Source organism: Podarcis filfolensis (genome assembly GCF_964270895.1).
Source record: "Podarcis filfolensis genome assembly, chromosome: 2".
Taxonomy (NCBI): Eukaryota; Metazoa; Chordata; class Lepidosauria; order Squamata; family Lacertidae; genus Podarcis; species Podarcis filfolensis.
This window is the reverse complement of record NC_139605.1, coordinates 6986393-7000402: the sequence shown is the minus strand read 5'-3', so window position 1 is coordinate 7000402 and position 14010 is coordinate 6986393. Positions and strand designations below refer to the sequence as shown.

Sequence of the window (14010 nt, the reverse complement as noted above, 5' to 3'; positions counted from 1 at the left end):
AACAAAACAAACCCATAAGCCACACCTCCCAAAAACACATTTAAAAGGACATAGAATGTCAATCAGCCAAAGGTCTGGTTGAAGAACGGCATTTTCTGCCTGGCCCCTAAAAGTATATAATGAAGGTGCCAGTTGAGCTTCCCGGGGGAGAGCATTCCTCAAGCGGGGAGCCACCACAGAAAAGGCCTGTTCTTATGTTGCCACTCTCTGGGCGTCTCATGGAGGCGGCACGTGAAGAAAGGCCTGAGAGGATGGTCTCGGGGTTTGGGTCAGTTCATTTGAGGAGGTTGTCCTTGAGGTACTGAGGTCTCAAGCCACAAAGCCGTGATATTGCCAACTTGCTGCTTCCATTGTAAAGAAGAGTAGCTCTGCTGCTCCTGAGCCACTGGAGGAGCTTATAGGCCTGTGTTTTTCAGCCTGGGGTCCCCAGATGTTGCTGGACTACAACTCCCATCACCCCCAAGTCTCTGGGAACCAAGCCATATGAGGAATGGTTGAAGGAGCTGGGTATGTTTACCCTGGAGGAGACAGAGATCATCTTCAAATAACTAAAAGGCTTTGTACAAATAATAAATTGTTGTTGTGCAGATGGAGCCTAAGTTTCATGAATTCTTTGTTTGCATTGTTTTTGTATGTGAACTGCCTTGAGTTTTAAACAGAAACGCAAAGTGGACATCCTTTATTTTCCATTTCATTTCATTTCTCTTCCCAACCCTCACATCTGCTTAAGTGCTTAAAGGCCACTTATATCCACGAAAGTTTTAAACTTGAATTAAAAGGAAACCAGGAGAAACATACACACATGCCAGAAGAAGCCAAGAATTTAATATAATGGTTTATTGTAACAAATGGCGACTTAGAAGATTAGAGCTTTTAAACAAAACTGAAAGGCTATGTTAATACTGTCTGTAAAGCAGCCTTCATCAACCTGGTGCAAAACATGGGTTTTGCAGTATAGTTGCCATCGGCACAACTAGTGGTCAAGGATGATGGGTTTTGTAGTCCAAGAAACATGGAATTTCTACATGAAATTCCAGTGCGGATTCTCCGATGTGGTGTTAGGCCTGTTCCGGCCAAAGCTCTTTCCACACCTTGAGCATCCGTGCCGTTTCTCCTGTGTGGCTCCTCTCGTGGGCATGGAGGCTCGAGTTCTGACTGAACCTTTTCCCACATATCAAGCACTTGTAGGGCTTCTCTCCTGTGTGGACCCTCTGGTGCCTAGCGAGGTCCCCGTTCCTCCGGAAGCAGTTCCCGCACTCCAAGCACTGAAATGGCTTCTCCCCCGTGTGGCTTCTCTGATGTGAAATGAGGTTCGTGCTGTTGACGTAGTTCTTCCCGCACTCGGCGCATTTAAAGGGCTGCTCCCCTGTGTGCAGCCTCTGATGGTTCCTAAGGTTCCACTTGTGGCGGAATTTTATGCTGCACTCGGAGCAGGCGTAGGGTTTCTCCCCGGTGTGGATCCTTTGGTGCCGTGTGAGGTCTGTGTTCTTGATGAAGCTCTTTCCACACTCGGAGCATTTGAACGGTTTTTCTCCCGTGTGGATTTTCTGATGGGAATGGAGGTTGATTTTCTGAGTGAAGCTCTTTCCGCACTCGGAGCACTGAAATGGCTTCTCCCCTATGTGGATTCTCTGGTGGGTCCTGAGGCTCGAATGCCCACTGAAGTTCTTCCCACACTCCAAGCAGTGAAACGCTTTGTCCTCTAGGAGGACCCTCTTACGGGTCTTGAGTTCTGAACGGTGGCTTAAGCCCTTTCCGTACTCGGAGCACTGAAGTGGTTTCTCCAGTGTCTGCGTTCTCCGTTGAACATTAAAACTTGGTTTCAAACCGAAGGTCTTCTTGCACACGGGATGCCTATTCCTTTCTTTTCCTTCTGCCATTTTGTCTTGGGTTGGGATTTCCTGGATGTCACAGGGTTGATAAACCACAGAACTTTTCCTTCCCTTCTGTTTTGCTTCCGTTTTCTGCCTCCACTCTTTCCTCTCTCTGCTTCTGTCTCTTTTCAGTGATGCGCCACATGGTTCTTGCTCAGTCTCACTCTTCCACGTGAGTCTATCACATGCTGGAAAAGAGAGGTGGGGAAATGTAGTAAGGCCACAAGAGAGTAAGGGAATTAGTTTGGAGCTGTAAGACAACAGACACTCCTTTTTATAATCCACTATATTGTGGTGAGGATAATAATAATAATAATAATAATAATAATAATAATAATAATATACTTTATTTATACCCCACCCATATGGCTGGGTTTCCCCAGCCACTCTGGGAAGCTCCCAACAGAATATTAAAAACACAATAAAACATTGAACATTAAAAATTTCCCTGAACAGGGCTGCCATCAATTGTCTTCTAAAAGTCAGATAGTTGTTTATTTCCTTGACATTTGGTGGGAGGGCGTTCTACATGGAGGGCACCACTACCGAGAATGCCCTCTGCCTGGTTCCCTGTAACCTCACTTCTCGCAAGGAGGGAACCGCCAGAAGGCCCTCGGCACTGAACCTCAGTGTCCGGGTTGAACAGTGGGGGTGGAGAAGCTCCTTCAGGTATACTGGGCTGAGGCCATTTAGGGCTTTAAAGGTCAGCACCAACACTTTGAATTGTGCTCAGAAATGTACTGGGAGCCAATGTAGGTCTTTCAGGACTGGTGCTATATTAGGTCCAGTCGTGGCCGACTCTGGGGTGCGGGGCTCATCTCGCTTTATTGGCCGAGGGAGCCTGCATATGGCTTCTGGGTCATGTGGCCACCATGACTAAGCCGCTTCTGGCGAACCAGAGCAGTGCACGGAAACGCCGTTTACCTTCCCGCCAGAGCAGTACCTATTTATCTACTTGCACTTTGACGTGCTTTCGAACTGCTAGGTGGGCAGGAGCAGGGACCGAGCAATGGGAGCTCACCCCTCGGCGCTGGATCTCAGTTTCTGGGCTGAGCAATGGGGGTGGAGACGCTCCTTCAGGTTTACTGGGCTGAGGCCGTTTAGGGCTTTAAAGGTCAGCACCAGCACTTTGAATTGTGCTCGGAAACATATTATTTGTTTCCTAATGTTTACAGTCTGCTTCTGACCCCGGAGGTGAAAAAGGAGGAAAGCTTACACAGAGAGGACACGTTCCAGAAGTTCTCCTCCATGACTTCCCTGTGCAGGTCTCTCTGATGCGGATCCAGCACTGCCAGCTCCTCCTCATTGAAGTACACAGCCACGTCCTCAAAGGTCACCAGGCCCTAGAAGACATAGGGTTCAAACAGGCAACAAGTCATGCTTCTTCCCCTTCTACTTACTGCAAGTAAGGCAGTAAAAGTGGGGCAGCAAAGCAGGCGTTTCTCCGCAGGAGGATTTAAGCCGCCAGACCCCAACTTCCATCAGCTCCAGCTAGCATGGCCAATAGTCAGGGATGATGGGAGTTGGGAGTCCAGCTGGAGGGCCGCCACATCACCCCCTCAGATCGATCCGATTTCTTAAATTTATATCCCAGACTTCTTCCCCAAACAGCCCAGGGCAGCAAGCAGCAAATGATAAAGCAGTAAAAACATCTTAGAAACTGGGAAAGCTTTCGGATTGGTGGAGATGACTGGCAGAATCCGTGACCAAGGGAGAGAGACGGTGGAAGAAGATTGGAAGAAATTTAAAGTTTATCTCAAGAACTGTTGCAAAATTAATGAGTGTTAAAATGTTTTGGGTCAGGTAAAACAGAATTGCGGGGACAAATAATTGGATATGAGAAAAAGGATTTAAAGGGGGGGGAAAAAGTGTTATAAGTTGACATTGGGGCTTGCTGGAAAACTTTAAAGTAGGGATGCAGAAAAGGGAGGTATGAGGAAGTCGATGAAAGAAGGTTTAAGAAAAAATGTGAAGAAATTATACGTGTTTATATGTTTGTTTGTTCTAGTATTGTTTTGTATTGTCTATTATTATGTGTTAAAAAACCAATAAAAAATTTATATAAAAAAAAATAGAAACTGGGAAAGCTTTCAGCTTGAAAGGCTTGTTGAAAGTCTTGAATGTCTGCCATATTGGAGGAAATTACACGCTGACGTAAGATTTAGACAAGGCTCGGAGCCACCGGGTGCTTTTTATCTGATTTGGACTGCCTCTCCCCAATCTGGGCCCTGTGATCGGCCTCTGAGGCCCTTCTCCGTGCGCCCTCTCTCCACAAGGGGTCCAGAGGGTGGCAACACGAGAACGAGCCTTTTCCGTGGTGGCTCCCTCTCTGGACACAACTTGTTTCCTTTCGCAGCTTGAGCTTTGATACTTAGCCCAAATGCAAATGCATTACAAGCAGCCCCACCCCCACCCCGTTTACACGGGGGGTTACATTCTGAGGCCCCGTGCGTGGTGGCGAAATTTCATTGAATTGAAACCCATTGGAAAAGCCTGCAAACAACTCATTCCGCCCTTTCAGTGACATCTTTATGACGTTTATCACTTCCAGGTTGGTGCAATGCACGTATACACAGCTATGCACATATTGAATACGTTTTAATGGGGGGCTGCCTGTCATCTTACATGCCATTTTATTTTTATTATGTTTTGTTTTTTAAAAAATTTGTTTAATCGTTTTTTCGATACAAACATCAACCGCAAAAGACACATACAACAAAAATCATAATAACAATAATAACACAATTTGACAATTCCTACTACACCTTTGATATACCTACTACACCTTTTTAACAATATTTTCCCACCTCTCTCTCCTCCCCCTACTTCCCACCACTATTCACCTTATCACTTAAATATTTGTTCCAGATTTCTTCATATTTATCCATTCTTATTTTGCGTTGACATGCAATTCATTCGTATGTGGCTAATCTATCCATATTATCAATCCATGTGCTCAATGGAATCTTTTTGCAGCTCTTCCAATTCATCAAAACACGTTTTTTTGCTTCTAATATATATGTTTATGTTTTGTTCTTTATATGCTGTCAAATGCTGTTTTGCATGTTTCTTGTACAAATAAAAGTGAAGAAAAGTAAATAAAAATTACCAAAAAAGAGAGAGAGAGGAAAAAAAGAAAGTCTTTAAAGAAGCTGCATTATACTGAGTCTACACGGACCGGCAGAGGCTCTCCAGGGTTTCAGGTGTCTCCCAGCTCTATGTGGAGATGCTGGGAACTGAACCCAAGAACTTGTGCATACAAAGCAGATGTTCTGCAACAGAGCTATGGCGCTCACAATCTCCTCAGTGAGCAAATTGATAGAAGCAAAGGTGATTGTTCAGGCCCAGGAAGATGAGGAGAGAACAGACACCTGTTCACACTCATCACTGAAGCATAAAGGTGAAATGGGCACCGAAGGTCAGTGAAGGATCTGGGATGATCAACCCCTTACCTTGTCTGGTTGCGTGGAATCCGTTCCCATTCCATCCTGAAGAACAGGCGGCCCCGAACTGATGGCTGCTGTTATTTCACTGCCTGGAATGGCAGGAAGATATTGGATTATTTATACCCTTTTTCTGTTGTTATGTATTTAGATTATTTACATCTGGCTTTTTCTCTGGCCAAGTCACACTAAGTTAGAGCTTCAGAAGAGGTTTGCTTCTCAATACCAGCTGCTCTGAAGTAAGAATCACAGAGGGCTTATGCCTTTACATCCTGCTGATGGAAGGATCTGGCTGGCCACTAAAGGAAGCAGGGTGCTAGATGACAGCAGCGAGCCAGCAGTAAATCACCCCAAGCAAGCTAGAGTTACCGTATTTTTCGCTTTATAGGACGCACTTTTTCCCCTCCAAAAATTGAGGGGAAATGTGTGTGCGTCCTATGGAGCGAATGCAGGCTCCTTGGCTTCAGCAATAGCAACGCGAAGCCTCTGAAGCGCAGAGGGAGCGCTCCCTCCGCGCTCCAGAGGCTACGCGTTGCTTTCGCTGAAGCCTGGAGAGCGAGAGGGGTCGGTGTGCCTGAAGCCTTTGGAGCGCAGTGGGAACTCGTGCTGCGCTCCGAAGGCTTCGGGTTCCTTTTGCTGAAGCCAGGAGAGCAAGACTCTCCTGGCTTCAGCAGAGAGGGAGAGCTGCGCAGCGCCCCTTCAGCCAAGCGGGAGGAGAAATGGAAGGGGCTCCGTTTCTCCTGCCGCTTCGCTGAAGGGGCGCTGAGCAGAGAGGGGGAGAATTATTTTTTCTTGTTCTCCCCCTCTAAAACAAGGTGCGTCCTATAGAGTGAAAAATACGGTAACTCTTTATTAGCAAAACAGAAGTGTTAGGCCTAATGAGAACTCAGGTCTTGTCCCCATGAAGCAGTTGGCAAGACTAGAGGTCCCCACCTCCCTACAGCTGGCTGTGTCTCCTCCTTTCCTTCCCAAGCAATCAAAGACTATGCCGATGTGGCTGTCTTTCCTCCCGCTTCATGCCTCTCTTGGTTCAGGGAGACCAGGAGGGAGGGGAGCTGGTCTCAGCAGGAGGGGGAGACACCCATGCCTCTTCACCAGTCTGACACATCTTTGCCTCTTGGCCTCCCTCCTCTCCTGCTTCAGCTTCTGCCTGTGATTCTGGGCTTGTCTCTGTCACATGCTCTCCCCGCTCACTAAACCCTGTTACCTCTTCAGCTTCCGACACCTCCTCTCCCCAGTCTGCTCCCTCTGACTACTCATCATTGTCCTACCACCAATCCCCAAGCTGTGAGCCTTCTTCCCTTGGGGGTTCCCCAGCTGGTTCCGCCATCATTCCTCTGCATCTGACCATTCCCTGACCACACGGTGGACCTTTGGCTTGATCAAAACTTATGTTCTGATGCACACATATGAGATTGAAGCCTTAGAGCATCAAACCACTTCCTCCAGAAGCAAGTGGGGAAGGCAGCCTCTGACGGTCCCACCTGACATCATCAACTGGTTTTGGCAAATATCTGCCAGCCCAGGGCTCCCTGGGAAGAGATCCCCTGAAGCCAGCTGGACTGGAAGAGGAAGACTCAAGGTGGTGATCTTAGCTCAACAACAAATGTTGAGCTGAAAGCATCTCATGATAACAATAGCGTTGAAAATTAACGAACATTATGGTCACTGTAATATAAAAAATACAGTCACATCTAAATAAAGCACAAACAAGTTTATCAAAAACAAGTCAATACAAACGCATATTAATTCAACATATCAGAAATAACTACTGAGCCCTCTGCCAGTAGATAAAAATGCAAAAAGAAAAGAGAAAGGTTCCAATAATTTATTAGAACTTGGACTTTAAACAGAAGGAAAGGGACGTGGGTTAAACCACAGAGCCTAGGACTTGCCGATCAGAAGGTCGGCGGTTCGAATCCCCGCGACGGGGTGAGCTCCTGTTGCTCGGTCCCTGTTCCTGCCTAGCAGTTTGAAAGCACGTCAAAGTGCAAGTAGATAAATAGGCACCACTCCGGTGGAAGGTAAACGGCGTTTCCATGCACTGCTCTGGTTTGCCAGAAGCGGCTTAGTCATGCTGGCCACATGACCCAGAAGCTGTGCGCCGGCTCCCTCAGCCAATAAAGCGAGATGAGTGCCACAACCCGAGTCGGCCACGACTGGACCTAATGGTCAGGGGTCCCTTTAACCCTTTACCTCTAAACAGAAGGAACTTTACCTAGAGAGGTCATGGTCCCACATTTCTTCATGACCTCCCTGTGCAGGGTCCTTTGGTTTGAATCCAGCAGCGCCCACTTCTCCCCAGTGAAGTAAACAGCCACCTCCTCAAATACCAAAAGATCCTGAAAGAGAAAGAAACATTTCACCCTGCACAGTTATTGCTGCAATTCTCCCCCCTTCAAGTGCAATCAGACAAAACAATTAAGGGTGAGGTTGGAGGGTATCTCCTTATAGGATTTAAACCTTCAGGAGGGCCATTGGGAAAATAAGGTAGGAAACGAGGAAGACTGACAGAGAAGCGTTCTGCCCGTCACATCGGAAACCTCTACTCAAGACACCCCTTATTGTGGAGCTGCTTCTGGTACCTTCTATCAGCGAAGAGCCTCCCACTTGAGGTAGAAATTCTACAAAAACTATTATCAGTGAGGCCGGGGTCACTACACCAGAGCGAAGCCTGACCAAAGAACTGGTAAGAACTGTTACAAAGTGCAATGTGTTATATGTAGGACTGCCTCTGAAGACGGTTTGGAAACTTCAGCTAGCGCAGAATTCAGTGGCCAGGTTGCTTACTGGAGCAACAGTTTGACCATGTTACACCAATCCTGGTCCAAATGCACTGGCTACTGATTAGTCTCCAGGCCAAATTCAAATTCCAGGCCAAATTTTGACCTATAAAGCCTTAAATGGCTCAGGACCGCAATACCTCAAGGACAGACTCTTTCCATATGCACCTGAGATCATCTTCTGAGGCCCTCCTTCATGTGCCTCCACCTCGAGAGGTCCGGAGGGTGGCAACGCGAGAACAGGACCTTTTCTGCAGTGGCTCCCTGTCTGTGAAATGCTCTCCCCAGGGAAGTTCGCCTGGCGCCTTCATTATACACCTTTAGGCGCCAGGCAAAAATGTTCCTTTTTAACCAGGCCTTTGGCTGACCTGATTTACATCCTATACCCTTTTAAAATGTGGCTCTTTTGGGGGTGTGGTGTGGGTTACTGATTTCATTTTTATTTTATATATTGTGATCTTTCCTGTGAACCACCCTGAGACCTCAGGGTATAGGGCGGTGTATAAATTAATTAAATAAATAAATTAATAGAAGAAACCCAGTGCTGACTGTTAGTGTGAAAGACAACTCCAGATAAGGCATAAGGAGGGCTCTGAACTGAGAGCAAAAAACTTGGGTTGGGTGTTTTCAAGGACTGTAGTTGGATGAAGAGATGGTGGGGTGTTGAGGTGGCAGAAAGTAGTTGGCTAGAGAAGAAACAGCCTTGACGGTGCACATTTGCTAATGGACAAACTCTTTCATCTGGTAATGCATTACTGAATGAAAGCAGACTAATTGAGGGTTTGGTGTAAGCCTTTGAACCCCCATCCTCCACCAAGGGAATTTTCTCCCACAGACTTCTGGGGAGGTCACTGAAACCATATTCGGATGCTGAGCCGGGACCGAGTCCACTTCTCTGCAAACCAGCTTCACAGGCTCCAACCCACAAGAAAGCGTGCCCACTTTCTTGCCATTCCATGGACTTCAGCTGCTGCCCGCCCTTCTCATCAAAAGGAAGACACACTGGACACGACACCTGCTGGATCAACACCTTAGCTAGTGCAGAAATACCCATCTTGTACCTGCTATACTTTGCAAGCCACACCTTGTACCAATCTGATTGATGCAACAAAGGCTTTGTCAGAAAAAGAATCAGGAGCTTGAGTTCGTCTGGCAACGAGGGCCAGGATCCTGTCCCCACTTGGCTACCCAGTGATCATTCCCCACCGCCGCCGCCACCTTACCTGATACAGTTTTACTGAGGCGGCTTCCGCCCCACCACAAGGAAGAGAAGGTATTTCCAGCATCCATGGAGTCTCCTCTGCCTCAGGGAGATCAGTGTCTGCCTCCTGCTCGTGAAACTAGAATATGCAGGGAGTAAAGAGAGAAATGTATGAGAAAAAGGATATACATGGAAGGCATGTTAGGAGATGCCCTAATGTAACATGTCACTCAATAAAACTTCTTCAGACACTGAATACCTGGGTAAAGATAGATGATTGATAGATAGATAGATAGATAGATAGATAGAGATATACAGTGGTACCTCAGGTTAAGTACTTAATTCGTTCTGGAGGTCCGTTCTTAACCTGAAACTGTTCTTAACTTGAAGCACCAATTTAGCTAATGGGGCCTCCCGCTGTCACCGCCACGCAATTTCTGTTCTCATCCTGAAGCAAAGTTCTTAACCCAAAGTACTATTTCTGGGTTATTGGACTCTGTAAGCAGAAGCGTATGTAACCTGAAGCGTATGTAACCCGAGGGACCACTGTATATGGGATTTTTAAACATTTATATTCTAAATACCTAAACAACAGAAGAAAAGGGATAATGGATGACCAGTACATCAGTTGTAATATAGCAGTTAAAGTTTAACAAGTAAGTTATTTTTGCCGCAGCCTCTAATATCCAAAACAATAAAAATGTTTTTGTTTATTTTATGAAAATACAGCCATCAGCACAAAACTATGAAGATGAAACCCTCTCTCACCTGCTGCTCTGCCTGCTTCTTCTTCTCTGCCCGACTCAGGAGGAAACCTTCTGCCAGGGCCACCGCTTGGGAACTGGTTTCCGCTCCACATTCCCTCACCCAGCTCTCCATCTCCGGGGGAAGGACAGCCAGGAATTGCTCCAGGATCACCAGGTCCAAGATCTGAGCTTTTGTGTATCGCTCCGGCTTCAGCCACTGATGGCAGAGATAGTGGAGTTGACTGCAAACCGCTCTGGGTCCTTCGGCCTCCTGGTAGCTGAAATGCCTGAAGCGCTGGCTTGGAGCATCTGAATAGAGGATGTTGGTTTCCTGACCCAGGATCTTCTTCACACTGCCTTCCCAGAATTTCACACTGCTCTCGGCCTGGGCGGCTTGTGGGCTTCTTCCTGTATCCTCCAACATGGTCTCTGGAATCTGGGAACCAGCGCTGGCAGGCTTGCCACCTGTCCTGTATAATGCAGGATTGTCCTGTATTTCAATGTGAAACGCTACGTAAAATGTACAGATACAGTTGTAGGGAAGTTTTTAATGTTTGATGTTTTATTGTGTTTTCAATATTCTGTTGGGAGCCGCCCAGAGTGGCTGGGGAATCCCAGCCAGATGGGTGGGGTATAAATAATAAAATTATTATTACTACTATTATTTTGTTCTGAATTTCCAGTCTTCTGCCTGCCTGCCGAGTTAGGGCTCCTCTCCCAAAAAACGCACGTGTTCGGAAGGGTGTGTGGAAGGCCGTGTATTATTATTATTATTATTATTAATTGAATTTATATACCCGGGGTCTCAGGCCGGTTCACAGAAGAAAATAAAGATATGAAACCACAAAATACGTAGTAAAAATAAACTCTGGGTGGCCAAGCACAGACAGATTTACACATTCATAAGTGTGTGAGAGACAAATTTCAGAGGGGTAACCCTGTGAGGCTGCAACAGATTGCAATGAGTTGCTGTGAAGTGGATTCAGCACCAGGTGAGAAAATAAATCGCCCCCAATCAAAGGCGGCCGCCCTAAGCCCTGGCATCTGGGCTCAGGCAATGGAGCGGGGTCTCTGGAGCTCCTTCAGCTCAGGGGAGAAAAGGGCCCTGATGAAAAAAAGAATCTTAAGGTTGACAGGCAGCTCCTGCTCCTCCCCAAATGCCTGAGGTGCCCTTCTAATCGTCGCAGAGAAATCTCCCCCCTCCACCGTTGCCATGGTTACCTGTGGGTTGTGGTGAGCCTGGCTTCCTTCCGGCCGCGAGCGCAGCTCCGCCCGGCCTCATCCGGGTCCCTTTCCCCGCCTCACTTCCGCCTCGGCCGGCTCCGCCCCTTAGCAACCGGGCCTGCTGCTGGCTGCTTAGCAACCGGGCGCCCCCCCTAGCAATCGCGGCCTGGTTCAGGGACGCCCGTGTTAAATATTCATATGGATTTTTAGTTGCATTCCTTTTCACCTCTTATTTTATTTCTCACATTGTATTTTATCGCGACCCCAATGCAAATCGTCGTTCTGTTAAAAGTCATGCAGCGTGTTAACAATTGCTACATTGGGCAGTGGGTTGAATTAATGAAATGGTCAGCAGTCTCAAACTACGCCTGCGCACCTCTGGTTCTGCTCTCCTCAATATTATAGCATCATAGAATCGTAGAGTTTGAAGGGACCCCCAGAGTCATCTAGTCCAACCCCCTGCAATGCAAGAATCTCAGCTGGAGCATCCATGACTGAGGGCCATTGAACCTCTGCTTATAAACCTCTGTAATAAACGAAAATCTGCCCTTATTCCCTTATGGGGGACACAAGAGCCCTTATAGAGTCGTTTGTAGGTTCTCCATCGGTTGGAGAAAATGACAGAGGCCAACCAGAGAATATTGAGAAGTAAAGCAGCTTGTAAGCCTGATCTTTATTGAACTGTTGCAACAGGGTGCCCCTTTCACACGCAGGAAAGGAGGACACAGAACAAAGGTGTGTCCGCCCTTATATAGACATTTTAAATTGTCCGCCTTGGAGTCCAAGACAAGCCCCAGATACATCATACCTACATCACAGAAAAGGCGGTCTACAACAGAAATCTGAGTGCATTGCATTTGTTTATAATTCCTGCATTGCAAAGGGCTGGACTAGGTGGTCCCTTCCCAACTCTCCCATTCTCTGGTTCTAGGATGGCGTTTCCTCCTTCTTGCAGAGCCTTTTCACAGCTCCTTCTTTAAATAGCCAACAGAAGGAACAGCTCACAAGGATGCCAGCTGAAAGAATCCCCTAAGTAAAGCATCTTTGGGGGGTGCGCGCGCGATGCACATGGTCTCCCTCCTACTTTCAAGAAATTTCAGAGGGCTGAGCTGAGCACGTTTGGCTTGCCAAGGGTTAAAAAGCACTGAGCAGCATCCCTCAGTAAAAGCTAGAGGTGGGGAGGGCAGACCCCCCAAGCAGTGGTTCTCAACCTGTGGTCCCCCAGATGTTGTTGGACTACAACTCCCATCATCGCTGGCTAGAAAGGCCAGAGCTCAGGGATGATGGGAGTTGTAGTCCAACAACATCTGGGGACCCACAGGTTGAGAACCGCTGCAAGCAAAATCCCTTCCCTTCTCCGTCTGTTTTTGCAAGGGGGGTGGTGGCAGCTTCTTCCTCTGCTCTGCACATATTGCCTCTGTGCCATAGGAGTCAACTCACAGGGACAGAGGTCCTTTCACCACCACCCCATAAAATATTTTTAGGGTTTCTGACTACCCCTAAAATATTTTATTGTGGGGGGGGGAGAAACCAGGAAGAGGAGAACTTTAAGAAAGAATGGGGAAAATTTACAACGTATTTAAGAGAACACTGTAAACAACTAAAAACTTTGGCAGGATTTCAAGTAACGCTTGTATTGTACTAAAAATTATGGTAAAAATGGATTAAGGAAAATACAGAAAATAAGAGAAGCAGTTGAAAAAAGATTGGTAATGGTAACCACTGAAGGGCAGAGGGGAGTCAAAGGGTTCAGGGAATCCTTGATGTTGATGTTTAAGGTTTGAATTTAAATTTGCAATGTAAAACTTAATAAAAAAGATTTGACCAATAAAAATATATTTTAGGGGGCCGGGCTCCCCAAAAGTTGATGGGTATCGGCATTCAAATGGTGTGTGCACACCATGTCATGTGATTTTTTTGATATTTTTATTGGGAAAAATTCAATTATAAAGAAATAAAGAGGGGAAGAAGGAGGGAAAGCAAACAACGATATGCGTAAGAGTAAAAAAAGGGGGGGAAGTATTCAAAAATGCAATGTACTATCCCAAACATTCTTATATATACCGATAAAGTGTTGTTATCCCAATACATTTTTAGATGTGAGTAGCCTGCTGCATTCTGCATAAACTCATTCCAAATGATGTCATATTTATTATGAGGCAGGGCTTACCTCCCCCGCACACACACACAAATATTTTATTCAAGTTGACACCCCTGCTCAGTGCCCCTTCTGGGATCTGGCAAGTCTCCTCTCTCTTCCCCATAGGGTGTATTGGGAAGAAGGGGGGAAGTCCCAGGGCTGCAGGGGAGGATTCATAGAGGGTCTGCTCAGCTCATGCGTGGGGAGACCCCCAAGTCAGGGAGCAGAGAGAGACCTCTTCCCTTCTCTGCAAAGCCAGGAAGAGGGCAAGTGTACAGGAGGTCTGCAACACCTTTGCGTAAGAGGCTCTCTGTCAGTAGGAGAGCTATTGTTTGAGCCCAGCTCCCCACCAATCCCAGGCTTTGCAGACCAACTTTGGCAGGTGAGTGGCAGCACCCGCCTGTCAAATCATATGATGCCATAATTCTGCCAGGTGACATCATCAGACGCACAGTGGGTCCAAACGCTTTTCTTACAGGGATACAGACAGAACCAGGTCCAGAAACGCCAGTTGATTGACAACCTGTCATGGAGAGGGAGAGAAAGAGAAAGAGAGAAAGAGAGAGAGGGGGAGACAGAGGGGGAGACAGACAGAGAGA

At 46.9% G+C, this 14010-nt stretch overlaps 1 protein-coding gene across 3 annotated transcripts; it reads right to left on the bottom strand.

Moving 5' to 3' along the window:
• Positions 1-1022: 1022 nt before the first annotated feature.
• Positions 1023-11359, bottom strand: LOC310756709 (zinc finger protein 75D-like). 3 transcript variants are annotated; one of them, XM_083601314.1, is made up of 7 exons: positions 11269-11359; positions 10070-10517; positions 9324-9440; positions 7536-7659; positions 5327-5409; positions 3091-3217; positions 1023-2062 (listed from the first exon to the last, which is right to left on the bottom strand). In XM_083601314.1, the coding sequence occupies exons 2-7, from the start codon at positions 10469-10471 to the stop codon at positions 1059-1061; spliced, it is 1857 nt and encodes a 618-aa protein (XP_083457440.1). In that variant the 5' UTR covers positions 10472-10517; positions 11269-11359; the 3' UTR covers positions 1023-1058. The 3 variants fall into 3 exon arrangements, with proteins under 3 accessions (XP_083457440.1, XP_083457439.1, XP_083457438.1); XM_083601313.1 differs by having other exon boundaries at positions 10070-10537; positions 11269-11333; XM_083601312.1 differs by lacking the exon at positions 11269-11359 and having other exon boundaries at positions 10070-10817.
• Positions 11360-14010: the final 2651 nt, after the last annotated feature.